This window comes from Sorex fumeus, unplaced genomic scaffold (genome assembly GCF_029834395.1).
Source record: "Sorex fumeus unplaced genomic scaffold, SorFum_2.1 ptg000042l, whole genome shotgun sequence".
Lineage (NCBI taxonomy): Eukaryota > Metazoa > Chordata > Mammalia > Eulipotyphla > Soricidae > Sorex > Sorex fumeus.
Genome location: NW_026606099.1, coordinates 5,332,661 through 5,356,696, shown reverse-complemented (window position 1 = coordinate 5,356,696; position 24,036 = coordinate 5,332,661). Strand labels below are relative to the sequence as shown.

General features: G+C 56.4%; 2 protein-coding genes across 7 annotated transcripts in view; one reads left to right on the top strand and one right to left on the bottom strand.

The window, feature by feature from the left end:
- The window catches only part of FMNL3 (formin like 3), a 62,948-nt gene extending 55,975 nt beyond the window's left edge, over window positions 1–6,973 (top strand). For 3 of the 6 annotated variants that reach the window (XM_056120187.1, XM_056120186.1, XM_056120185.1), the window contains 14 exons: window positions 767–1,046; window positions 1,526–1,594; window positions 1,676–1,800; window positions 1,960–2,162; window positions 3,054–3,288; window positions 3,402–3,470; window positions 3,589–3,669; window positions 3,760–3,889; window positions 4,632–4,792; window positions 4,987–5,088; window positions 5,416–5,508; window positions 5,656–5,779; window positions 5,869–5,971; window positions 6,637–6,973. In XM_056120187.1, the coding sequence (XP_055976162.1) occupies window positions 767–1,046; window positions 1,526–1,594; window positions 1,676–1,800; window positions 1,960–2,162; window positions 3,054–3,288; window positions 3,402–3,470; window positions 3,589–3,669; window positions 3,760–3,889; window positions 4,632–4,792; window positions 4,987–5,088; window positions 5,416–5,508; window positions 5,656–5,779; window positions 5,869–5,960 (1,764 nt within the window). In that variant the 3' untranslated portion in view covers window positions 5,961–5,971; window positions 6,637–6,973. Of the gene's footprint in view, window positions 1–766; window positions 1,047–1,525; window positions 1,595–1,675; window positions 1,801–1,959; window positions 2,163–3,053; window positions 3,289–3,401; window positions 3,471–3,588; window positions 3,670–3,759; window positions 3,890–4,525; window positions 4,793–4,986; window positions 5,089–5,415; window positions 5,509–5,655; window positions 5,780–5,868; window positions 5,972–6,636 lie in introns of those variants that run through there. The other 3 variants (XM_056120189.1, XM_056120188.1, XR_008793299.1) reach the window with 2 other exon arrangements.
- An 812-nt stretch (window positions 6,974–7,785) lies between these two features.
- Window positions 7,786–23,646, bottom strand: PRPF40B (pre-mRNA processing factor 40 homolog B). Its single transcript, XM_056120192.1, has 25 exons — window positions 23,566–23,646; window positions 22,689–22,832; window positions 22,400–22,465; window positions 21,700–21,727; window positions 21,450–21,475; window positions 21,188–21,298; window positions 20,794–20,914; window positions 20,683–20,707; window positions 20,293–20,496; window positions 19,742–19,871; window positions 19,597–19,661; window positions 18,958–19,122; window positions 18,747–18,855; window positions 18,305–18,455; window positions 16,880–17,013; window positions 16,210–16,324; window positions 15,972–16,063; window positions 10,258–10,374; window positions 9,939–10,076; window positions 9,633–9,728; window positions 9,293–9,379; window positions 8,934–9,111; window positions 8,668–8,750; window positions 8,418–8,561; window positions 7,786–8,324 (listed from the first exon to the last, which is right to left on the bottom strand). The coding sequence occupies exons 1-25, from the start codon at window positions 23,581–23,583 to the stop codon at window positions 8,232–8,234; spliced, it is 2,640 nt and encodes an 879-aa protein (XP_055976167.1). The 5' UTR covers window positions 23,584–23,646; the 3' UTR covers window positions 7,786–8,231.
- Window positions 23,647–24,036: the final 390 nt, after the last annotated feature.

Genomic DNA, 24,036 nt, shown 5'->3' with positions numbered 1-24,036 from the left:
GAAATGCGCCTGGTGCCCTGAGTGGGAAGTACAAGGCCACCTCCGATTTTAATGTCTTCTCTGCCCCTCCTCTGACTTCGTGTTGGTTATAAAGTCATATCCCAGCCGACCTTTCCCCCAAAGAAATACAGCACCACTGGTCTGCGAAGCACAGTGTGTGACTACCCTGATGGCCAAGAGTCCGGAGCACTGTATGGGGAGTTACAGCAGGGTCTGGTCCCAGGGGGCCTCTCAAATGAAGTGAGAGCTGCAGAGCAACAGAGGCGCCCATGATGGGGAGAACAGCAACGCGCAGCCTCCCCGGGCCTTGCATGACCAGCTGGCTGACTGAGGGGCTGGGATGGGAGGCGGGCAGCGGGGCCCTCGGCTGTGCACCGAGGCATTCTGACTTTTCTGGGTTTCTTGGTGGGGGGGCGTTGTTTGGGGGCCATACTTACAGTGCTCAGAGCTAACTCCTGGCTCTGCCCTCAGAAATCAGTCCTGGCAGCCCTCAGGGGTGCTGGGCATCAAACTTAGGTTGCAGAGACGGTGCCTTTCCGCTCCGTGGGAAGGCTGTAGGCCCATCCCGGCACACTGATTCTTCTGCCCACAACTTAGTTCTTTTGTATTCTAGCTTCCCTTGATCCCTGCCCGGGTTTCTACCACTTTCTGCTTCTGAGCACCTTCCCGAGACTGTTGAGAGACTTTGGGGCTGGAAGTCTCCTGGGGGCACGTCCTGTCCATCCCTTTCACCATCACTTCCGTAACGGTGCTGCCTGCCCCGTAGGAGACGTACGAGAACACCAGCCACCAGGTCCACACCCTGCGGCGGCTCATTAAGGAGAAGGAGGAGGCCTTCCAGCGCCGCTGCCACCTGGAGCCCGGGGCCCGGGGCCCGGAGGCGGCGGGCAGTGAGGCCCTGGCCCGAGTGGGCCCTGCGGAGCAGAGCGAGGGCCTGCCGCCCTCCGAACTGGACCTCCTGGCTCCTGCCCCGGCCCCCGAGGAGGCCCTACCTCTGCCTCCACCACCAGCCCCTCCCTTGCCCCCTCCACCGCCCCCATTACCAGGTAAGCAGGACCCAGGGAGATGGGAGGGCGGCCAGACCAGAGCCCCAGTCAGCACCGGGGAAGCTGGGATGCGGCTGAGCGAGGGCTCCTAGGGCAGGGCTCTAAGGACAGAGTCCTCTGAAGAGAGCCCGAGCGGGAGTGTCAGAATAGGGGCTGGAGCGATAGCACAGCGGTAGGGCGTTTGCCTTGCACGTGGCCAACCCAGGTTCGATTCCCAGCATCCCGTATGATCCCCTGAGCACCGCCAGGAGTAACTCCTGAGTGCAGAGCCAGGAGGAACCCCTGTGCATCGCCAGGTGTGACAACCCCCCCTTCCCCCCCAAAAAAGACGGAGTATCAGACTAGCAAGGTAGGTAGGGCCTGGGCTGGGAGAGCAGAAACAGGACTTCCTGCCAGGTCCTTCCCTGAGGGTCTTTCAGGATGAGTGGTGGGCAGAGGGAGTGGCCTGAGGAATCTCTGGGCGTTTCTTCTTCCTCCAGGCAAGTGTCCTCCAGCCCCTCCTCTCCCTGGCGCTGCGCCCTCTGTGGTATTGACAGTAGGCCTGTCAGGTGAGTGAGTGGCGCAGATCCTGGGCGGGCCTAGCAGCAGCAGGGAGTCCTTGCCTCATGGGTCCCCTTTCTTCACACTAGCCATTCGCATCAAGAAACCTATCAAGACCAAGTTCCGGCTGCCTGTCTTCAACTGGACAGCGCTGAAACCCAACCAGATCAGTGGCACGGTTTTCAGTGAACTCGATGATGAAAGGGTCTTGGAGGTAGCAAGGCTTGGGAGCCAGAGGGAGGGGGTTGGGGGCACCCTAGTTACTCCGTGAGTAAATCTCCTAACCTTGGGAAAACTGGGCTGAGCCCACACAGCCAGGGGGCCCTTGGTCATGTGAGGCCACAACAGTTTCCCTTCCCATCACTCCTGCCAGGACCTGGACCTGGATAAGTTTGAAGAACTGTTCAAGACAAAAGCTCAGGGCCCTGCACTTGACCTCATCTGTTCCAAGAACAAGACAGCTCAAAAGGCTGCCAGCAAGGTTACCCTGTTGGAGGCCAATCGTGCCAAGAATCTGGCAATCACCCTGCGCAAGGCTGGCCGCTCAGCTGAGGAGATCTGCAGGGCCATCCACACGTGAGCAGTCCCTGTCCCGGCCCTAGTTCCAAGCTGGCCGGCACTCCCATTCTCGACCTGGGGACCTGGTCTCCCTGGCCTCTGACAGAGCTGCCTTGTGTCCTTCAGTCATCCTCTGGTTTGGCCAGAAAACACTGTCCATGCTGTGTGCTGGGGTGTGTGTGGGGCTCAGCCAGCACCTTCACTCAGTGCCGAGGGGGCAGAGAGGCAGGACACTTTGGGGGGGCTAGCTAGCTGAGGCTGATGATCAGAGAAGGGTGCCCAGAGGAGGCGATAACTTACTCCCAACTTGCTGCATGACATCGACTGTGGCTTTAGAGTCGTGGAGGGCGGCGGGGAGACAAGGAGGGGTATTCTGGCACAATGGACCTCCTGAGCCTCACTCACATTTAAGATTTCCGAGGCGCAAAATAGTAAAGTAAAGGCCCTCCCGTTGATCGTCGATTTGCTCGAGCGGGCCCAGTAACGTCTCCATCATGAGACTTGTTGTTACTGTGTTTGGCATATCGAATACGTCACGGGGAGCTTGCCAGGCTCTGCCGTGCGGGCGGGATACTCTCGGTAGCTTGCCAGGCTCTCCGAGAGGGGCGCAAAATAGAATGTCTAGGATATTGAGGGGCCTTTCAGCAAGATGTGAACTGGGCCTCTTGGACTGTCACTGGAAGATGAAGCACTGGTTCCTCGCTCCGTGTCGCTCACTGCTCCCTCCTCAGTCCTTTCAGAAGCTGGAGAATGAAAGGGGTGGCTGGCAGTATGGGCACGTTTGAAACCCGAAGTGGAGACTGGTGAAGGGATTGGTGTTGGCGTACTGGATGCTCGGAGCTCAGTCCTGAGTAACTGTACATCAGTTTAAACCAAGCAGCCCTGAAGTGGCCATTCCGTCCTGCGCAGGTTCGACCTCCAGACGCTGCCTGTGGACTTCGTGGAGTGCCTGATGCGCTTCCTGCCGACGGAGGCCGAGGTGAAGCTGCTGCGGCAGTACGAGCGGGAGCGGCAGCCCCTGGAGGAGCTGGCCGCCGAGGACCGCTTCATGCTTCTCTTCAGCAAGGTGGAGCGGCTCACCCAGAGAATGGCGGGCATGGCTTTCCTGGGGAACTTCCAGGACAACCTGCAGATGCTCACGCCGGTACGACCCCCAGCCAGCCAGGAGCAGCTCGTCTTCTGTCCCGCCAGCCTCCCCGCTCCTTTCTGAAGGGGCCCCGGGCCCAGGGTTCATCCACTCTTCGTCTTACTTTCCAGCAACTCAATGCCATCATTGCCGCCTCCGCGTCAGTCAAGTCCTCACAGAAACTGAAGCAGATGTTGGAGGTGAGGAGAGGCTGTGGATGGGCACGGGGGTGGGTGGGTGGGTGGGTGGGGCGCCCATGGCTGTCCAGAGAAGGTGAAGGAGCCATGGGTTCCCCTCCCCGCTGCATCTCGTACCCAGATCATCCTTGCGCTGGGGAACTACATGAACAGCAGCAAGCGGGGAGCCGTGTATGGCTTCAAGCTCCAGAGCCTGGACCTGGTGAGATGGTGGGCTGCCAGTTAGGCCGAGGGGCAGCAGTGGTCGGACCAGGGCTCGAGCCCTCACATTGCCCCCGTCCTGCTCTCCCAGCTGCTGGACACCAAGTCCACTGACAGGAAGATGACCTTGCTACATTTCATCGCCTTGACCGTGAAGGAGAAATACCCAGAGCTGGCCAACTTCTGGCATGAGCTGCACTTTGTGGAGAAGGCTGCGGCAGGTGAGTGGAGCCCGCCCTCGTGTCCAGCCAGGACAGTCCCAGGAAGCCGTGCCCAGAGTGGAACACTTGGGGCCCTTTGTGACTACTGTGTTGTCGTTCTGACCACTTCAGAGCTTTCCGCTGGGCTCTGAGCGGGGGCCACCTAGAGGAGGCCTGCCCACCCAGAGGACTGCCCAGTCGCTCTGGACTCCTGTCTTCTGGGTTGGCCCCAAGTCGCTACTCCAGGGCGTATGGGAAATGCTTAGGAAAAAAAAAAAAAACAGAAAACAACGCCCCCCACCCCAAGGCATAAGGCAGGAGTCAGAATAAAAGACTTGTTGCTTGAGCTCATTATTTTGCATGTGGGAGACCTGCGTCTCAGCCCTACGCTGGACCCCGTGGACCCCCAAGCGTCAAGCGAGGAGTAGCCCCCGAGCATCTCCGGGTGTGGCTCAAAAACAAACAAAAAAGGCCTAAGGTAGTTGTTAGGCTTGCCCCAGTTTCGGGTCGGCCCGAGGCAGCCTGTTTTGAAGACTGGTCTCTCTGGCTTGTTTTCCTCCGCTACCTTGCTATTTGGGGGGCCTGTGCTCACAGCCCCATTTCTTTCCTTCGCCTCTGGGAGAGCCCAGCTCGCTTGGTGTGCTTCTCTGCACACAGGAAACTGGGGCAGGCGGAGCCAAGGATACTCATGCAGAGAGGGAGGGCATGCAGAGAATTTCCTGCAGCCCTGGGGGGGCCTCAGCCAGGGCTCTGATGACCACAGTGTCCCTGGAGAACGTGCTGCTGGACGTCAAGGAGCTGGGCCGGGGCATGGAGCTGATTCGGCGTGAGTGCAGCATACACGACCACAGCGTCCTTCGGAGCTTCCTCGGCACCAACGAGGGCAAACTGGACAAGCTGCAGCGCGATGCCAAGACAGCTGAGGCGAGCGCAGGAGGGTAGTGGCGGTGGGTGGGGAACAGCACCAGGATACTGTGTCCTTCTGTGATCACCTTCCTCATCTTGGGTCAAAGAACTTCCCAAGGGATTGGCCACTGGTATTGAGGCAGAGGGTAGGGGGGCTGGCCTGCTCCTTCCTCGTCAGACTGACCCCCCCCCACCCCGACACCCCTCTTCAGGAGGCCTACAATGCTGTTGTTCGCTACTTCGGTGAGAGTCCCAAGACCACGCCTCCTTCTGTGTTCTTCCCAGTCTTTGTCCGGTTCATTCGTTCTTACAAGGTAAGTGGAGGAGAGACTTTAAAAAGGCATTCGGCGCAGAGAAAGCTAGTCGTAAAGGAAAAGGCTGGGCTTCAAGTCTGGGCTTTTCCATCCCCAGTGAGTTCTAGGAGGCAGGGATGGAAGCTGGCCGCGGGCCTCTTAGCTGTGAACTGGTGGGCAGGGCGGGGGCCCAGGCCCTTCCTGTCATTGTTTGGAGCAGGAAGTGCCCCTCCAGCGGGTGGCCACCTGGGGTTAGCAGCCCCACTGCCACCCACTCTCCACCCTGTGTCAGCCCCTCCCCTCGCAGCCTGTGTGAACCTCACCTCGCCCTACCTTCTGTGGCTCTAGGAAGCGGAGCAGGAGAACGAAGCTCGCAAGAAACAGGAGGAGGTCATGCGGGAGAAGCAGCTGGCTCAGGAAGCCAAGAAGCTGGATGCCAAGGTGGGTGGGACCCAAAGCAGGGCCGGAGCAGGAAGCCCACTGAGGGTCTGAGGCTGGAGTCCGGGGGACCGCGAGAGGGCTTGTTCCCACACCGCGTCCTGCCACTGACCCCCCGACTCCCTTTCCTCTGCCAATGCTTGGCTCTAGTCCCCATCCCAGCGGAACAAGTGGCAGCAGCAGGAACTGATCGCAGAGTTGAGGCGGCGCCAAGCCAAGGAGCACCGGCCTGTCTACGAAGGGAAAGATGGCACCATCGAGGACATTATCACAGGTATGGCTCTTTCCCCGCACTGGGCTCATTCCACACCCCAGCAGTACTCTCCTTGGGCCTTACCACTGTGTCTCTCTCCTGGGCCACAGTGCTGAAGAGTGTCCCTTTCACGGCCCGCACTGCCAAGCGGGGCTCACGCTTCTTCTGTGATGCAGCCCATCATGATGAGTCAAACTGTTAGCCCTTGGACAGGTACTGGGCAACACAGCTCCCTCTGCATGCCCACTCCCCAGGACTCCTCAGAGGCCCAGCCTCTCCTCCCCTGCATGACTTGGAAGCAGCCCCTGGAGCCTTGTGCTGACGGGCCACATGCTTCTCTCCCTGCATGCCTTACATCTGGAGAAGTGTGACACACCCCCTGCATGTGCCCTTAAGGAAGTGGTCTGTGTCCTACTAATGCTGTCCTGGCTTCTACTAAGACCCAGTCGGGAGCCGCCCAAGCTGGGGCCAGCGCCGTGGCTGGGCAGGCCGGCTGGCCTCCGGAGCGCTGAGGCTCTGCTGCTGGGCCGGTAGCCTCCGTCCCCGGGGCCTTCTGCACCGGCTGTCCCTGGCCCACCTCTCCCAGCTTCTGGCCCTTACTGAGCCTGCATTTTTCTGGCCATTCTCCAGTGGCTCCAGATCGGAAAATGCAAAGCCCAGCCCCCCTGCCCGTGCCTCCTGCCTCTCCCGGGCCTTGCCTGTGGGACTGCTCCTTGAAGGTGCCGTTTCTGCTGTCTTGTCATCGTGCTGCAGCTCGTCCAGGCTGCCTTCACTAGTGCCGAGGAAGTCCCGAAGGACGCCGTGGTCGTGGACGCTGCACGCACGTGCACGCTCCATCCCCTCCGGCCTCCCACGTCTTCTCACCCTTTTCCCCACAGGCCTTCATCACCAGCCCATTGCCGTCCGCCACCAAGCCAGGAGTGCTGCCGCGTCCAGTGCCCTCCCTCGGGCTCCCGGCCCCCACTGAGACCCTCGTGGTGGCAGAAGCACTTCAGCTCCCTGAGTCCTGCCAGCCCCAGCATCAGCCCAGGCCCCACGCAGAGATGCTGCTCTTGCCCGTGTGCAGCCCACCGTGGGCACTGGGTCTTCTGGGCTCCGGCACTTCCCTGGGCCTCCAGTACTGCACTTTGCCCTCAGTCTTCAACTTCATTCCCTGCAGGGCCCCTCGGCTGGAGAAAACCAGCCCCAGCGCAGACGCAAATAGCATCAGAGACCCCGTCTCCTGAGCCAGAGGGATGAAAGGAAGAAGCAACCCTTGCCCCGCTTCTGGCTTACGGGCCCGGGGTTGGCTGTGGTTTGGAAGCGTCCGTCTTGGGAAGAAGCCCTTGCCAGGGTCGGATCAGATCCTCTTACCAGGAGCAAAGCTCCCCCTGCCTCGATGCGCCCAGTGAGGATAGCGCGGTGCCACCCTCACTACCCTGTCCCTTGGCTCTCCTCACGCTAGGCCATCCTTGTTGAACTGAGCGAGGGGTACAACCTTCTCTGCGCCACCCCCACGCTGGCTGGAGAAAGGGCATGGTCGCAGCATCTCACGACCGTGGCTAGGTGTTTTTTGGAGCAGAGGGCAGGGGATGTGATGGTCGGATCTCAGGGGGCCATATGGGATGCCGGGGATGGAACCCAGGTCGGTCATGTGCAGAGTCAACACCCTCCCTGCTGTACTGTCACCCCAGCCCCTGGGGTCTGTCCCTTTTTGTACATGTACCACGTCCTTCTCTTTGTACAGATACCCAGACCTCTCCTTTTAACAAAGGCTTAAAGCACCAAGCCTGCCTCTGTCTCCTCCTTATGACGGTGGGAAAACTCGGGGAACTGAGCCTGGGAATGAAAAGGAGCCCGAGCAGTCTGTTCACTGCCTGGGGGAGGCGAGCTCAGGCTTGGGCCGGGAACAGACTGGGCGGGTTCCAGCCACACAAAAGGAGGTAGCCCGATGCGATGCGATACACTAGCGCCCCCTGCTGGCCACTGCATCACCCAGCCCAGCCCACCTCGGGATCCTCTGGAGAAGACAAAAGGGCCACCAGCCGTGTTATAAATATTGTTATTTAAAAAACAAAACCAAAACCAAACACACATATATTGGATCCTGGGGCTGAAGGAAGAAGTGTTCTTAGAACCCCAGGGCCCGGGCAGGCAGGAGCAGGCACTGATGCTAGAGGGTAACCCTACCCTCCACCAGCCAGTCACACTTCCCCTCGAGGCCCCCTCTCGTCTTTTTATCTACTGGTACCACCCACCCCGCATGGCATCTGCCACCAATTTCTGCGCTGAGGGCAAGGACTGCACTAATTGTCCGGGAAGTCGGGACCCTTGAACACTAAGAGCAACCTCAAGGCCTGGCTGGCAATGGTGTGAGGGTGGGATCATCTGAGGAAAAGTGGGCCCAGAGCAGACCAGGAAGGTGTCTGAGGCAGATGGCGAGGGTGACCTCAGAGCCACAGCCTCGCAGACCCGAGGCAGGTGGCTCGCTGGGTCACTGGTGGTCATCCAGCTGCTGCAGGAGTGTCCGCCGCCGCCTTTCCAGCTCCCCCTCGCTCAGCTCGCTCTCTGACGTGTCCCAGCCCGTCTGGTGAAGCAAAGGCACCGTTCACCCAAAGCCCCCCCAAGGGCCGCAGTCTGCACAGTACTGAGTGGGCCAGGGATGGCGCCCACCTCTCACCTTCTCCTTCTTGACTCCAAAGCCTGGGGAGCGGTTGAGGAGCTCTGTCCGCTGGAGCTCACTGTCCTTGTCCTGTTCTGGTTCTTTCTCATCACTCTCCTTGCCAGCTTTCTCCTCAGGGTCTGTCTCACTCTCAGGGCTGTTCTGTAAGAGCGCAGAGCCCGCCGCCTCAGTTCCCTCCGCCAGGAGGCGGCTGGAAGAACTGTCACAAAATAGCAGGGCCGTGGGCAGAAGTTCCTTCTCTACGCACCGACTTGTGTCTTCTCTTCTTGGTCTTCTTTTTTGGCTTCTTGGCTTTCCGAAGGCCGTGATCTGGATACAGAACAATCCCCGCTTCGTTCCAAGAAAGAAGGGAGGGTTCGTCTCCCTGCCTTCAGCTATCTGTTCCTTCTCTGGGTAGCTGCCTGCCTGTGAGAAGTCTGCAGGGGCAGCCCAGCCAATCCATTCTGCTGGCCTCACGGAAGCCGATTTGCCGATGCCTCGCGACCCAAACCAACATTCCTAGCAACTCCTTACCTGATCCAAGGAGAACACGGGAGGATGGGGAGCCCCGAACTCCGACGGCAGCGCCCCCGCTTTCAACCGAATCAAGTGACGAAGAGGGGTCGGAGCCTGACTCTGAGGGGTTCTGCCTTCTCCGCTTGGGAGGCCGGAGAGACGGTGGGGGCAGCTCCTCCTCCTCTGACTCAGAGCCCTGACAAATCAGCAGACATGTCATCACCACAGAGGTTCTGCGGCTTTGAAGTCCTCGAGTCTCAAAGTCGGGGACATACAGCCAGAATCCTCAAATCTCTAAGGGGGTGGTGATCCAGGAGAAAAGTAAACAGTTCTTCCTTCCTTCCTTCCCAGGGCAACCCAACCGCTTCCCAACTCACCGAGGGCGAATGGGAACGCTTGCGATGGTGCTTCTTGCCCTTTCTGTTATGCTTCCGGCCTTTGGTGTGGAGGTGCTGGCACTCGGTCTGGCAGGAGCAGAAGCAGGGACGAGAAGGCAGCGAGTTAGCCCCGGGAGGGACCCTGCCACTACAAATCTGCTCTTGCCCGTCTCTTTGGCTAGGGTCTCAGTTCCACAGTTCTCTCCCACAGCACCCTAAAGTCCTCCCTTCCTTAGTTGGCGAGGCAATGGAGTGCCCAAGGCAGGGGGTGTCACTGAGGTCTCTGAGGAGCTGGTCTGGCGTGCCTGGGAGAGGCAGGGGACCTGAAGCTCTGCCTTACCTCTAGTACCTGCAGGAACTCCCTGAAGAGCCGGATCCGCTCCGACTCCAGGGTGATCTGCTCAAAGGCTGAGTCGCACGCAAAGCGCTCACGGACCTTTAACGAGGAGAGCACTGCTGATCAGACCGACCCCGGCATGGCACGGACGCCGCCATGAGCACAGGGCAGGGCTGGGGCAGAGGAAGGAAGGGAGCCGGAGTGGCCCAGAGCTTTGCCCTGACTGGAGCGGGCCCCCGGGGGTGGCGAAGCACCGCTGTCCTCAGGATGGAGGGGGTGGTGGTTGGTGCGCCGGGCTGCAGTCCTGACCTCTTCCCAGGCAGTGCCCAGCTCCAGAGCGGGCACGGCCTGTCTCAGCATGCTTCGAAAGGCAGCTTCCCTGCGCCGCATCCTCCGTGCCTCCTCCTTCTCCCGCTCTCTCTCCCGCGCCTCTGCTTTCTCCAGCAGCTGCAGGCAGAACGGAGACAGAACGGGGTCACCTCGCGGGGAGCACACCCAGGCCCCGGCAAAACATTCCTTGGGAGGCAGGAGCTGGCCTCCTGTCACTCCCCGGGTAGGGTAAGTCACGTGGGTGGGACTAGGAGGAGTGACTCAAGACAGGGAAGAGGTGCCCGGCGCTGCCTCTCACACTATTAAAGGTCAGCTTGATGTTGCCTGCGTCCAGCGCAGCAGCCCTCTTGTCAAAGCTTATGACGTGGGCGAAGTCCTCAAAGGCCGTGTTCACCTCCACGCAGAAGCCCCGGTCCTGTGGGCACAGCAGCACATTAGTAGGGGGGTACCACCAACCTGAGGCGCAAAGCTCAGACTCTAGGATGTGCACTAAGCCCCCCTGTACCCACAAGAAATATGCAAGACGGGCTCACACTTAAGAAACCATGTCCCCGTGGCTGGAGCAACAGCACAGCGGTAGGGCGTTTGCCTTGCACGCGGCCAACCCGAGTTTGATTCCCAGCATCCCATATGCTTCCCCAAGCACCGCCAGGAGTAATTCCTGAGTGCAAAGCCAGGAGTAACCCTTGTACATCGCCGAGTGTGACCCCCTCCGCCCCCTTCCCCCCCAAAAAAAGAAACCAAGTCCTTGCCATCTGAGGAGTAAAGCCCTTGGGCAAACCACTTGGTTCAGCTGTCACAGGGACTAGGGGTGGGAAGCACATATGTGTGCGTGGTTGTGTATCTCCCAGTCTGCAAACTGATCCTGAGTTTCTCGTAATGAGCTCTTTGTTCCTTTGGTTTCAAGCTCCACCTCCCCTGGGCCTCCGTGCGGTCCCCACTGACACTTGTATGGTGGCCTCCACTACTGGCTGTCTACTGGTGATCGTTACTAAGTGTGTGCCAGGAACCACACTCAAAGCCTCACATCCGGCTCATTCAACCCTCAGGTATCTAAACTGAAGCACAGGTCCCAGTCCCCTAGTTTTACGTGGAAGAAGCCAGAGCACTTGCCCTGTTCTGTCCATGGCCTCATTCCTGACATGCAGCTACGCAAGGTCCCTCCTGGTACCTCGAAACCCAAAGGCCATGCTCTTAAACACAACCACGGATCACTTTCTCCACCGGATACACAGAAATGACATCAGAGACCTCACACTTCCAAAGCGTAAGAGGGCAAGCTCACACTGCTCAGATATGCCTCACAACATCCCAACGCAGCAGCTTATGAAAGCTTCTCCCCAGGCTCCAAGATGACACGACGGTACAAGGAGCTATTAGCATTTGAAATTTGGCTAAGAATTTGGCACAAGCCCAGATTCCTACCTCTCCCACGGCTCTCCTTCACAGAAGCATGTTACAAATACATCCTCAACCCATGTTCTGCCCCCTTATCCGTTGTCTTGGAGAACAGAAAGCTTCAACACGGCTTACTGAAAATTGCAATGTGGCTTGCACATCTCAGCCCTTAACCTGGAACATCCTTTCCACACTGGCGCCCGCCTCCTGTAGCTAACCACTTACGTTTTTCTGTTTCAAACTCAAATGCAGCACAAAGGATAGGGAATAATCTGTAAATTTACTGTAAGTAATATACTACAAATAGTAATCTACAGTGGGTATCAGAGTTTGGGACACACCAGCAGTGATCAGGACTAACTCCTGTTCTGTGCTCAGGGATCACTATTGGCAGAGCTCAGCCCTAATATTAAGTATGAGAGATTGAACCAGAGTGAGCGGCATGCAAAGCAAGCACCTAAATCCCCGAACTCTCTCAAGCCCCACAAAGTGTTTGATTCTCAAAACTTGACATACAAATTATCCCCCTTTTATAAATGAGGAAGTAAGGCAGAAACACATGCCCTGCCAAGGTCCCAACCAATCACGAATTAGGCCTAGAGTAACTTAAAGCCTGAGCTAAAACTCACTCTGCCCTCTGCAGACGTTTCTCCCAAAGGACATCCACATCCTAACTGCTGTCTGGGAAGCTCCTTCTTGGACTCATCTCTGCTCTTAACTTCAATGCTCCTCTCCCTAAGGATTCCCACCTGTATCTCTGACCTCTTTCGCCACCTCTCTTGCATTTGTTTGTGCCTGAGATTGGTACTAAGTCTTTTCTCCCCAACCCACACCGTTCCCAGCAATTTCATCATTCACCTTCCTCCTGATTTTCAGGTCCTTACTAGCCTAGGTATTTCAGACACTTCAAATTCACCATTGCCCAGAAACGCCCACTGGCCTACGCCCACAGATCTACCAGGCCCAGGTCTTCCATCTTCTTCCAGTCCAGGGCTACTGGCATTTTGTCGGGATGAAAGATAACATTGACAGGGCCACCTGGTGAGTGGCATAGGGCTCCAGGGCGCATCTGCTCTCCACAGGGAGAGACAAAGACTGTCTAAAAGCTGCCTCTCAGGAGGTGTGGAGACAGGGACTCTCTGAGGGCTCCTACTGGCTATCCGCAAGACCAGCCACCCTGTAGCCATAAGCACCCAATAAAACATGGCTATGCATTAAAGGGATTAGACCTCTTGACCGGTATGATTATCCTACAGGAGATTTGCGGCCAGAGTGCTAGCACAACCAGGAGGGCACTTGCTTTTTTGCACACGGCCAACCCAGGTTCGATTCCTGGCATCCCATGTGGTCCCCTGAGCACAGCCAGGAGTAATTCCTGAGCACAGAGTCAGAAGTAATCCCTGAGCATTGCCGGGGTGACCCAAATGCCAAATAAATATTTCAGGCCGCAGGGCTAGTACAACGGGCAGGGCTTTGCCTTGCATGCCATCATCCAGGGTTTGACCCTCAGCATTCCTTATAGTCCCCCTAGCATAGCCAGGAGTAAGTCCTGAGCATTTCCAGGTGTCGCCCCCCAAAAAAAAATAACAGAAGATTTGCATTTTCTTCCTTGCCCCAGGTTACTGTTGAGAATAATTCCCCAAATGGAAGGCTGCCATCTTCAGCTTCCCCTTTCCCTCAATTTCACCACATACAGTCCCCCAAGCCCACAGATGTGATCTCTGCAGAGCCAGGAGTAAGTCCTGAACACCAACTGGGTGTGATTCGAAAACCAGAAAAATAGAAAAAATATCTGGCAAGTCTGAGTTTTTCCTACTATTTTTAAATTTTCCATTTTTAAACAGCAGAAACATTTTTTCAATAAAAAAAAATCTTGTAAAATGGGGCTGGAGAAATAGTATGGCGAGTGGGGTTTCTGCCTTGTCGTATATCCAACCTGCGTTCGGTCTCCGGGCATTCCGTGTGGTCCCCCAAGCATCTCTGGGAGTAATTCCTGGGTGCAGAACCAGGAGTAACCCCTGGGCGTCACTGGGTGTGGCCCCCAAACAAAAAATTCAAACAAAAAAACCCTTGTAAAGTGTCCAGGGAAGATCGCACAGGGGTCACATGCTCTAAATAAGTCCACCCCAGGTCCACCCCCAGCACTACCTGAGCACTACCAGGTATAGCCCGAAAGGCCCCTGTGCTCCTATGAGGTGATCCGGGCAGAGCCCACACGTGACTATATCTTCAGGCCTTATCATTAAACAACCAATCTGGCTGCCTGAACAACACCAGGAGTGGCCACTGGGCTCCCTAGGCACTATTTGGGAGCCACCTTGCCCTCCCCCAAAAAAAGTCCTTTTTAGGGTCCAATGTACAAGAGCTGAAACCAGAGGAAGAAGGGGTCAGAGGGGCAGTGTAATGGATAGCGTACAACCCCTGGTATAGCATAAGCTTCCTGAGCACAGCTGGGTGTGGCCCAAACTGAAAACTGAAAATGAGGAAGGAGAATAAGCCATGTTGCCTCAATCCCTATGCTAGTCCCAGGCACCTGGGAGGAAACCAAGGGAGTCAAAGAAGCGCAGCTGAGATGCTCTATACTCTTCTCATCTGCCATCCCATAGTCACCCTGAGCTCAATCCCTGCCAAGGTAAATGCCACAGCCTCTTGCCAGGTCTTCCCACTCACAACTTCATCTGAGTCCAGTGCTGCTCACTGCACCCCCACAGCCTGGTAGTGGCACACAGGGGGTGGGCTGAGTATCAGAAGAGGATGGTCTGAATTACTTCGCACTACCACTTCCTAACTCCCGCGGAGTCCCATCGCCTATCCCAAAGATCACAGGGACCAAGCCTGACAGTCACCACGGTCCTCTCAAGACATCCTTTGAGCACACTACCTGGATCGCCGTGATTTATTTTTAGGAGATAAAAACCCAAATCTTATTTTAGCAGTCAAGCATTATATGACATCATATGTAACAGCAACTGGCATTGTTTTGTTTTGGAACTACTCCAGGCCAGTGCCAGGGATGGAACCCAGGCCTCCTGCATGTGAAGTATGCACACTCTCCCCAGCCTGTTCATGGTCATTTAAAAATAACTGTACTGAGTGATAGTACAGTGGGCAGGGCACTTGCCTTGTATGCGGCCAACCCAGGTTTGATACAGCACTCCACATGGTACCCCAAGCCTGCCACGAGTGATCCCTGAGCTCACCCAGGGTACGGTCTCCCAAAACACAAAATAAAAATAGTTGTATTAAGCAGAAGTAGTACAGTATTAATGTGCAACACCCACATGAATTTATAAGGCAAAGCACAGAATTTCAAATCAATGTGTATGCTATGGGAAATTTCTATCTCTATTTTCAAGCCCTTTTTACCACAGGTACTAAGGATAGGCTCAAAGAGGTTAGGCAATCCGCCCAGAGTCACAAAGCTAGTGTTAGTCAAATTGGACTTGTACCCCAGAGTCCTAACCCATGCGACACTGTCTCCTCAGATGCAACCAGAATGTTCTTCAAATCCACCAAAAAGCAAGCCTTCCCTTGTTTCTGAACAAAAGGCTTTCTTATTTCTTAGTCCATGTCATTCACTTTCCCACTTCTTATGACCCTGGAGTGTCCAATACTCAGGTGTAAGAAAAGGCAACAAGCAAGTGCTAGGTAAACAGTAGCTGAATGGGGCAAGAGCGATAGCACAGAGGGCAGGGCGTTTGCCTTGCATGCAGCTGACCCGAGTTCAATCCCCGGCATCCCATATGGTCCCCCAAGCACCAGCAGGAGTAATTCCTAAGTGCAGAGCCAGGAGAAACCCCTGAGCATCACTGGGTGTGACCCAAAAAGAAAAAAAAAAGTAGCTGAACTTGCCCCCAGATCAGGAAGATGTTGAGTGGTGGGGATACCCTGCCCCACCAAGGCGAGGTCTCTCAGTCTGCACCCACTGAATGCCCCTGTGCTAAGAGTTCAGTGTTTCTAGAGAAGAAGCAGCTCTGGTTTTATTGTTTTTGTTTGAGTTTGGGGGAGCCACACCTGAGAGTGTTAAGGAACTCCTCTTGGCGTGTTCAGGTGTTAACTCCTAGCAGTGCTCAAGAGACCACATGCAGTGCCAGGCACTGAACTGGGGCCAGCCACACTCAAGGAAAGTGCCTTAACCCTATATTATCTCTCCACTCCCAAATCTCCAATTTTAAAATGTCAGCAACAGTTTCCAATTTTTTCTAAGATACTATACAAACTGGAAAACTACCTATGGATGCCTGCTTATGACTGGCAGTGCTTCCTGTTCCTCAGACCTGCGTAAGCCTCTTCATCACACGCCTTTGCTCTGGTGGTTATCTCTGACACATCCTCATTCTGAAAGGTGCCACTCAATTGTCAATTTCAAAATCTCCTCTCTGCAATATACCTGCCCACTGTGGACAGTTGTTATGACTATCTCCCATTATGTTTGAGCTCCTCGTGGACAGATCCCGTATCTGATTTGTTTCTGCAACTCCAGTGCGAAGGGCGGGAGCTCAATGTCTGTTAACTGAGCTGCAAAGTTCCGGCAGAGTGGACTGAGCCAGGACTTCTATTCCGAGAGCAAACCCCGCCCCGGGCTTCGTCTGCCACAACCCTAGCCTCCCTCACCTTCAGGATGTCTTTAATGATCTTCTTCTCATCATGGAAGCGTGCCTTCAACTCCTCCACATAGAACTTGAACAAGTCCAGAGGGGTGGAGCCTGCGAGGGAGGGAGGGAGGGGGGCCTGGCGGGCGGCAGCTTCCAAGGCCTGGGGGTGGGGTCGAGGACAAGACCGGGGAGTGGGGGTGCAGGAAGGCTGAAGGGCAGGAAGCCAGACCAGAAAGTGGGGAGCCTGGCTGCCTTACCCGGCTGGCCCAGCATGTTGGCAAAGCGGACATCAGTGCTGACTGCTGGGTACAGCTCCATCCAAGTGGACATAGAGTGCAGCTGCCCTGTCTCGTGCAGCTCGTCCAGGAAGCTCTAAGCGGGGAGAGGCCAGTTACAGGGAGAGGAAGCAAGGAGGAAGGCAGAACCAAAGCCCGGGGCAGAGGAGGAAGGGCAGGGAGAACTCAGACTGTGGCAGTGCAGGAAAGGGAGGAGAGATGGACAGATACAGGCGGGAGGCAGAGCACAGTGCGGAGGAGGAACTTAAATGTGCAGGGGAACAGACTAAAACACGACAGCCAGCCCAATGGGAGCCAAAGAAAAACTTGCCTGCAGCACAGTCTTCCCAGGACTTGGCTTCAAACTCCTGAGGTGCTAGTGCTCAGTAAATCCCCACCTCTGCCACCTCCAAACTGGGGGATACGCTATCTCTGCCTGCCTGGACGGCAGCATCTCGGCCTAGTTCCCAAGCATGCCACTGGGGGGCGGGGCCCTCTGCTGGCAGATTTGGGGTGGTGCATGCATCTCTCCCCGGAGCTGGGATACAGCGGGCTCAACACGGGGCCCCTGTGCAGCTTGTACTGGGCTGGGCAAAGACACAAAGGAGGCAGGACACGGGCCCGTCTCTGATGCAGAGAGCAGCTAAGATACCTGGAAGGCCTCCCGGTTCTTGCGCTGCTGGCGCCGCTCCCGAAGCCGGGCCCGCTCCCGCTCCTCTTCCTCCTCCCTCTCCAAAGCTCGGATGTGCTCCTCAAAGCAGATCAATGCATCTTCCTTATCCATATCTAACCACAGGGAGGAGACTCAGCAGGCAGTGCTCCAGGAGGAAAGCTTGCAGACCCTAGCACACGCTTCTTGTGGGAGGGAACCTTTTTTAGCTAAGGAGCAGCTGGATACTTATAACAGCTCGACAGACAGGCCATGGACAGCCCACAAGAAGCAGAAATGTCTGCTTTATGTACAGGAGCCAGACCACAGGACCTTGTGGGTTATATAGAGCCCAGAGGCTCGTTCCTCACCTCTCACAGTGCTTCGAAGATGATGCCTTGGAGATGCCGGGGACACCCAGGGTGGTAGCAAGAGGAAAAAGAGCTCTGTGGGAAAGGCTGCTGAATGGTGGTGCTTGAGGAGGGCTTACAGTTGTGTAAGAAAAAATCAATAGATATTCCACACTTAGGAACTGAGTTATTGAAAGTTATTATATAGTGGGCTGGAGAGGGAGTACAGTGGGATAAGGAGCTTGCTTTGCAGGAGACAATCCCTGGCTCTACACTGGTTCCCTGAGTACGCCAGAAGTGATCCCTAAGCAGTCAGGTCAGGACTAAGGACGGAGCACTGCTGGGTGTGGCAAAAAGAAAAACGTAAGTAAAGTCATCATATGAAATCGTTAACTCGGGTGAGGGTCTTGGTTTCATGTCTATGTAACTGGGAATTTATCGGACTTTAGTGGCACTTCAGATGGTGAATTTCTGACTTAGAGGATTACAAGTAACACTTACTGGAAGAGGGGTGACATGAGCTAAGAAAGTCATCGCCTGGGGCTGGAGCAATAGCACAGCGGGTAGGGCGTTTGCCTTGCACGCGGCCAACCCGGGTTCGATTCCCAGCATCCCATATAGTCCCCTGAGCACTGCTAGGGGTAATTTCTGAGCGCAGAGCCAGGAGTAACCCCTGTGCATTGCTGGGTGTGACCCAAAAAGCAAAAAAAAAAAAAAAGTCATCGCCATCAGTCAGAGAGACAGTACAGCAAGTAAGAGACTTGACCTGCATGCAGCTGCACCACCAGAAGTGACCCCTAAGCAGAGTCTGGAGTAAGCCCTGAGCGTCGGAGGCTGTGGAGCCCCCCAAAACTCACTGCCATCTCCAGCTATTTCCACTCCTCTCCCAGAGCTATGCACAGGGCAAGAGTGTGGGGGAGAGTGGCATCCTGAGGCACTCTAGGATCTCCAGGGCAGAAAGGAACTGAGGTTGGGTGAGCTTAGAGGGCACCTCCAGGAGGCACGAAGGATCAGACAGAGGCAGAAGTGAGCAACTGAGGAAAGGAAAAAGCAAGCAGGAATGGAAACTGATGCTTACTCTGCAACTGATGGTCCTGAGCAAAGCTGGGGTTATCCATGAGGTACTGCTGGGCTTGGGACCAAGTTGTCTGGAAGTTGACGCTACTCATGCCATCCAGGATGCTCTTCAGGGCCTGGATGTTGCGGCGCCGAAGCTGTTTGGCCTGTTCCTAGGAGGTCAAAGTTCAGGGTGAGACAGGGCAAGACCTATTTATGGCCTGGCTGAGAATCCAGGGAAAGGCAGCCAGCGAGGAAACTTCCAAAGGGTCAGATTCCAGGATTTCATGTCCCCAGGAAGGAGAAGGGGCACAGGTTAGAGACCAACCCTTTCCCGCCCTTAATTAGCTCCTGAATGAGGAGCTGGGACCCGGGGGCAACAGAGAAGCACATGCCCCAGATCTATACGGAAACAAGCCACGGGGAGTCTGACACGCAACGGACTGATGAGCACTGGTCGTTACCTTCTCCTTCTTGGCCAGGAAGAAAAGGACATCGTCATAAACCTCCTTTCGATCCCTCTCAGGGACCACAGCCCAGACCTCCAGCTCCCCAAAGGTCTGTTCTGCCCGCCTGTGAAGCATATGGACTATGGGTAGGAGACAGAGAACAGTGACCCAAGGCAGGCATGTTCCGGGGTTCCCAGGACCCAGCCCACCCCAATCGGCCCCTGACCGGTAGCGGGTGGTCGAGGTCATGCGTTCGTGCTGCTCCAGGAAATGCTGCAAGGTCTGCTTGGCCTCTTTGGCCCGGAGCCGGGCCTCTTCCTTCTCTTCCTTCTCCCGCTGTGCCTTGTAGGCATTGAATGCCTGCTTCTTCTCGCTCAGCTTGGGCAACGCACTGGGCAGAGAGAAGTGGGAGTGGGGCAGGGATAGAGGCAGCTCCCCACGGCAGGGTCAGGGCGCTCCGGGGATGGTTGCCACAGGACTGACTGAGGGGCCATGCAGGTGGCCCAGCAGGTGGAAGGGTGCAGGAAGGAAAATCAGTGAGGGGGAGAGAGGACTCAAAGTCACGGCCAACGCTGGGCCCTTTTTCCGTGGGTTCTCAAGGTATAGTCAGGTCTCTCCACTACCTGTCCCTCCTGAGCCGAATCAATTCAATTCAACAATCGCTTATTGAATGCCTCGTGTCAGACACCTTTCCCGCCCTTCTCCTCCCCAGATCCTCTTACCCCTGTACCTCCACGCATATATCCCCCTCCTGATTCCGGCTCCCTACTGGTCTGAGTGGGAACTAGGGTTTCAAGGGCAGTCCTTGACCCAGCTACTCCACGAAGGGGGTCTGAAGCGCCTGGCTCCCTCTGCACAAGCCTACCTGTAACGGGGGTCAGTGACCACCATCTTCATGGCCTGTTCCCACGAGGCATTGGAAGGGACAGCCTGGAATGGAGCAGGCAGGGTCATGGGGCCTGCATACCACTCGCCCCCTCTAGGACTACTCAGGAGCCCCACGCCAGCACCTTGTCCCTCAGCAGCTCCTTGAAGGCCTGTTTTGCCTTTTCCCGGTTGCTCCAACTGAAGCCAGACCTCTCTGGTTCTGGTTTTGATTCTTCTTCTTCTTGCTGCAGTGGCTGATGCTGTCCAGTAGAACTGGGAGACGAAAGGGCATTGTCCAGGCCCCAGAGCTCAGTGCCCACCATGATCAGCAGCAAACCACCCCCACTCCTGGCTCCCCAGGGCTGCCCTTTTCTGCCCTCCACAGGTCACACCCAGATCTTCACATCTTTTTTTTTTTTTATTTTTTTTTTGCTTTTTGGGTCATACCCAGCGATGCTCAGAGGTTGCTCCTGGTTCTGCACTTAGGAATTTCTCCTGGCTGTGCTTGGGGGACCATATGGGATGCCAGGGGCATCGAACCTGGGTCGGCCGCATGCAAGACAAACGCCCTACCCGCTTTACGACCACTCCGGCCCTTCACATCCTTTTCCAGAGACCTGGCAGAGGCCCAAGGATGAACCCAGCTGGGAAACGTAAGGGCAGCATCTGGATACCGAGGGGGGAGGGGCCTCACCTGGCGGGGCCCTCCTCCACCTGCTGCAGGAAGCCCTGCTCCAGGGGCTGGGCTGCCTCTGACACATCGCAGTCTTCGCTCCCACCTGGCTCCGGTTCCAGGAGGCCCGTGGGTACCGGCAGGGGGCCAGGCGGTGCAGGCGGGGGGTCGGGCTGAGGCTGAGGTGGCTGTGGCTGTAGCGCCTGGGGTTGCTGCTGCTGCTTCCTGCAGGCGAGCCGGAAAGACGGTGACCAGGGAAAGGGCAGGGAGAGAGAAGGTCAGTCTGGGGCAGAGCAGGTCACACATGAAGACGGACACTGAACGCCCCCCACACAGTGGGGATGATCAGGAGAGTCCAGACACTCCTCCAGGGATCCCAAGTACAGACAGACAGGTGGGTCAGGCACTCACCCAGCAGCCTCCTGCTTGACCAGAGCTGTAACAGAAAAGAGAACATGGTTACCAGTGGCAGGGTGACCCCCACCCACCCACAGCCTTTCGCCGGGCCCAACTCCTCCTCACCCTCAAGGTCATCCAGGTCCTTCGGCCGGGTCCACCGGGACTCCTTACTCTGGTTATTGTAGTAGTATGGTTTGCCTGTGTCGGACTTGTACTCTTTCCAGGGACACTGTGACAGCAGCAGCTATAAGAGGAGAGGTCAGAAGACACCCGTTGTCTGGACATCTCCTCCAGCTACAGCCAGAAGAATTACGGAGACACAGTCACCGGGACGGGACACAGGGACTGTGAGCTACCACCTGACTTGGCATAACATGGGGGAAGTGGACTTCCTGAGAAACCAGGTTAGGGGGGTTGGTCAGGGTGGGTCCTCTGTTCTGGGGGTCAGATATCAGAGGTCAAAGACTAGAAGGGGCCAGGGCAGCTGGAAGGAAGGGAGACAAGCTCCACTCAGGACCTCTGCCTTGGACTTGAGAGCGCTGGGCTTCTCCCACACGGACTGCTTGTCGTCAGCATTGTAGTAGTAGATGCGCCCATCAGGGGCCACGTGTTCACTCCACAGGGCCCTCTGGGGGGAGGGGGCACAGAATGGCGGTCAAGGTTCCTTCCCGAAGTTTTCTTCTTCACCCCAGAGATTTAAACAATCAGCCCCAATACTTATGACCTTTCTACCCAGAAACCCAAACCAAAACAACAAAAAAAAACCAAAAACCACTCACCAGAGGGCCTGTCCCAGTCACAGCAGCTAGAAAAGAAGTCAAAGAAAGCATGTTAAGTCCCTGCTCAAAACTCCATCTCATCCCCGCCTCCCTCACCCCATCCCCAGTAAACGTCCCCTTGTCCCAGAAACATCCCAGGCTCCCTGGCATCCCACAAGCATGATCCAGGGTGGGCTCTTGTCCATGGTCCCCTCTCCCCTGTACCCCCCAACCTCCGAGCCTGGGGGGAGCAGGCCCCCAGAAGACTCACAGCTGGCGGTGTCCGCACCCGGAGCCGTCTGCCGAAGAAAGAGGAGGGGGAAGGGTTGGGGCCAAGCCCAGTGGCCCCCAAGACCCAGGCCATGGGGGATGGAGAAGCAGGCCGGGCCAGGATCCGCGTGTCCTCTCCCAAGGAGCTCTGCTCTGTAACAGGCTCCCCCCACCCTCCAGGGTCTTGGCACTAGAAGCCCAGGGGAGCCACACAGTAGCTCCTCTCTCCTTTTCCCTCGTGAAGTTCTCTGTCGAGCCAGCCTGTGAGTCCACCTCTTCCACGGCAGATGCCACGTTTGCTATCTCATCCAGACTCCACTACTCTGAGCTACTCCAGGAGAAGGTACACCAAAACCCCCACATACCGTTGCTTCCTCCAGAGCTCAGAAAGAAGCAGAAACTGCATTCAAGAGTTCACAGAGCTGGCTCTGTGGTGGTAAGGAGCGTCTGGCAGGAGTGTGTCCCTTACGGGAACGGGGCACAGAAATGTGTAACGAGAGTGTGCATGGCTTTGGGCTTGAATGTGACAACACAAGAGCCGAATACATGGCTAGAGAAGAGGACTCAGGGTGGGAACGCTGGCAGAGTCCAAGGTGGATCCGGTGAGAGGAGGGAAAGAATGGTGACCGTCTCCCTCGGCTCCAAGTCAGACCCACAGGCGTGCAGGGCAGCGCCTGCGTCCAGCTGGCCCCGGTGCTTACCGCTGCGGTGACAGGCACCGCTGGCATCAGCATTCCTGGCATCATGGGAGGAACCATGCCCGGTATCTGTGGATTTGAAGGAGACAGAGATCAGCTACTACGACGAAGGCAGGCAATCCCCAGGCTCTGGGCTCTCAACTATACTAAGAGTTTCCTTTAGCCACTCAGTAGGTAAATCCACATGGGCCCGTCCCACCCGAGTCTCTGAGGCCCACACGCCCGATCTCAGCTCCACCCCAGCTAAACTAACGGGGTCTTCTGAGGCGCCGGCCCACAACAAGAAGGTTACCTGTGTGAGCGGCGGCGGTGCCCCCATTGGTGGAAGCATTGGGGGCATAATGCCAGGAGGCATGGGAGGGATGGCTGGTGGTCTCTGACTCAGGGGGGGTAGCCCCATCGGAGGAAAGGGTGGGGGGATTCCTGGAGGGGGCATCTGGAACGGGAAAGGAAAAGACAGTGAGCAGCGAAGACACTGCCTTGGCGATCAGAAACCACTCGCTGTTCCCCCCGCTCCACCCATCAACTCGAAAGTAACCCCAGGGCTTTCGTTTGAGGAGCACGAAGCATGGGACCCGCCTCCATCCTCAACCCTGACAAAGACTGATAGCTTGGGGGTCCTCTGGTCTAATAAGAAAGCAGCGAAGCTTCCTGAGAGGTCGAGTAAGGCAAAGGAAGTGTAACCACGATCAGATTGTAGCTAGAAGGGTTCACCTCCTGAGCAACTCTCCCTGAAGAGGCCTCTCAGAGGCAGGCCAGAAGACAGGTGCTCAGGCACCTACACGCCCCAGTCCCCTGCCTCCCACCTCCTTCCCCTGACCCGATGTCCATCAGTATTACTCCAACCTGACTTATGAGGCATATTTAAAGAATACAGATAAGGAGTAGTGAAAGAGAAAGAGAGCCCCACCCAGCCCTCAGATAACAGGGGTCATCTTCCCCACCCACACACCCAACCCGAGCCCCACTGCATCCCAAAGACAAAAAGACAAACGGGGAGCCATCAGCCTCGGGACTCGAGCTTGCACAGCTCTTCCCACCCGGATACCCAAGCAAAACCATCCCTCTTCCACAGGGAACTGCACAAAGACTGTGCTGGCAGTGCAAGGGACTGGGCAGTTGGGGTACAGGCTGGAAAAGCCAAGCCCAGGGAAAGATGTAAGACTTACGAAGGGTGGTGGCATCATGGGGGGCCCCGGTGGGAAGGGGGCAGGCGCTGCTGGGGGCCGGGGACCAGAATCGGGAACCGACTGTTGAGGGAGAGAAAAGTCATAGGACCCAGGATGGGCAAAGAGATGGGCTTTTGCAGGAAGCAAGCAGAGTGGTAAGGATGAAAAAGGAGCACGAAGTTCAGAGGAAGGGTCTCCGAGTTCCGTTTCCTACCCAGACCCAGCTCTGAGAAACAGGTTAGTCTGTTCTCTCTCTTCCACCAGCCCAGAGCCAGCCTGTCAAGCCCCTTCAATGCCATCTTTATTCTGGAAGCTTCTCCTTTGCCAACACCAGAGAAAAGATAGAGGCGTCTCTGTTACAGGCACAAACAGGGACTTCCCAGGGCTGTTCATCTTGTGTCCTGACTGTGAATCAAGCCGTGTCTCTGTCCTGCCAGTTAACAGAGGCCTCTCACGCCCGAAGCATCCAGA

Coding starts and splice junctions, on each gene's coding strand:
- PRPF40B (XM_056120192.1), bottom strand. Junction 22,466..22,688: donor CACCGCCGCCGCTCACACAG/GTAACCTTCTTG, acceptor TCAAATCCACAG/ATACCGGGCATGGTTCCTCC. Junction 16,064..16,209: donor CAACATGCTGGGCCAGCCGG/GTAAGGCAGCCA, acceptor CCTCCCTCGCAG/GCTCCACCCCTCTGGACTTG.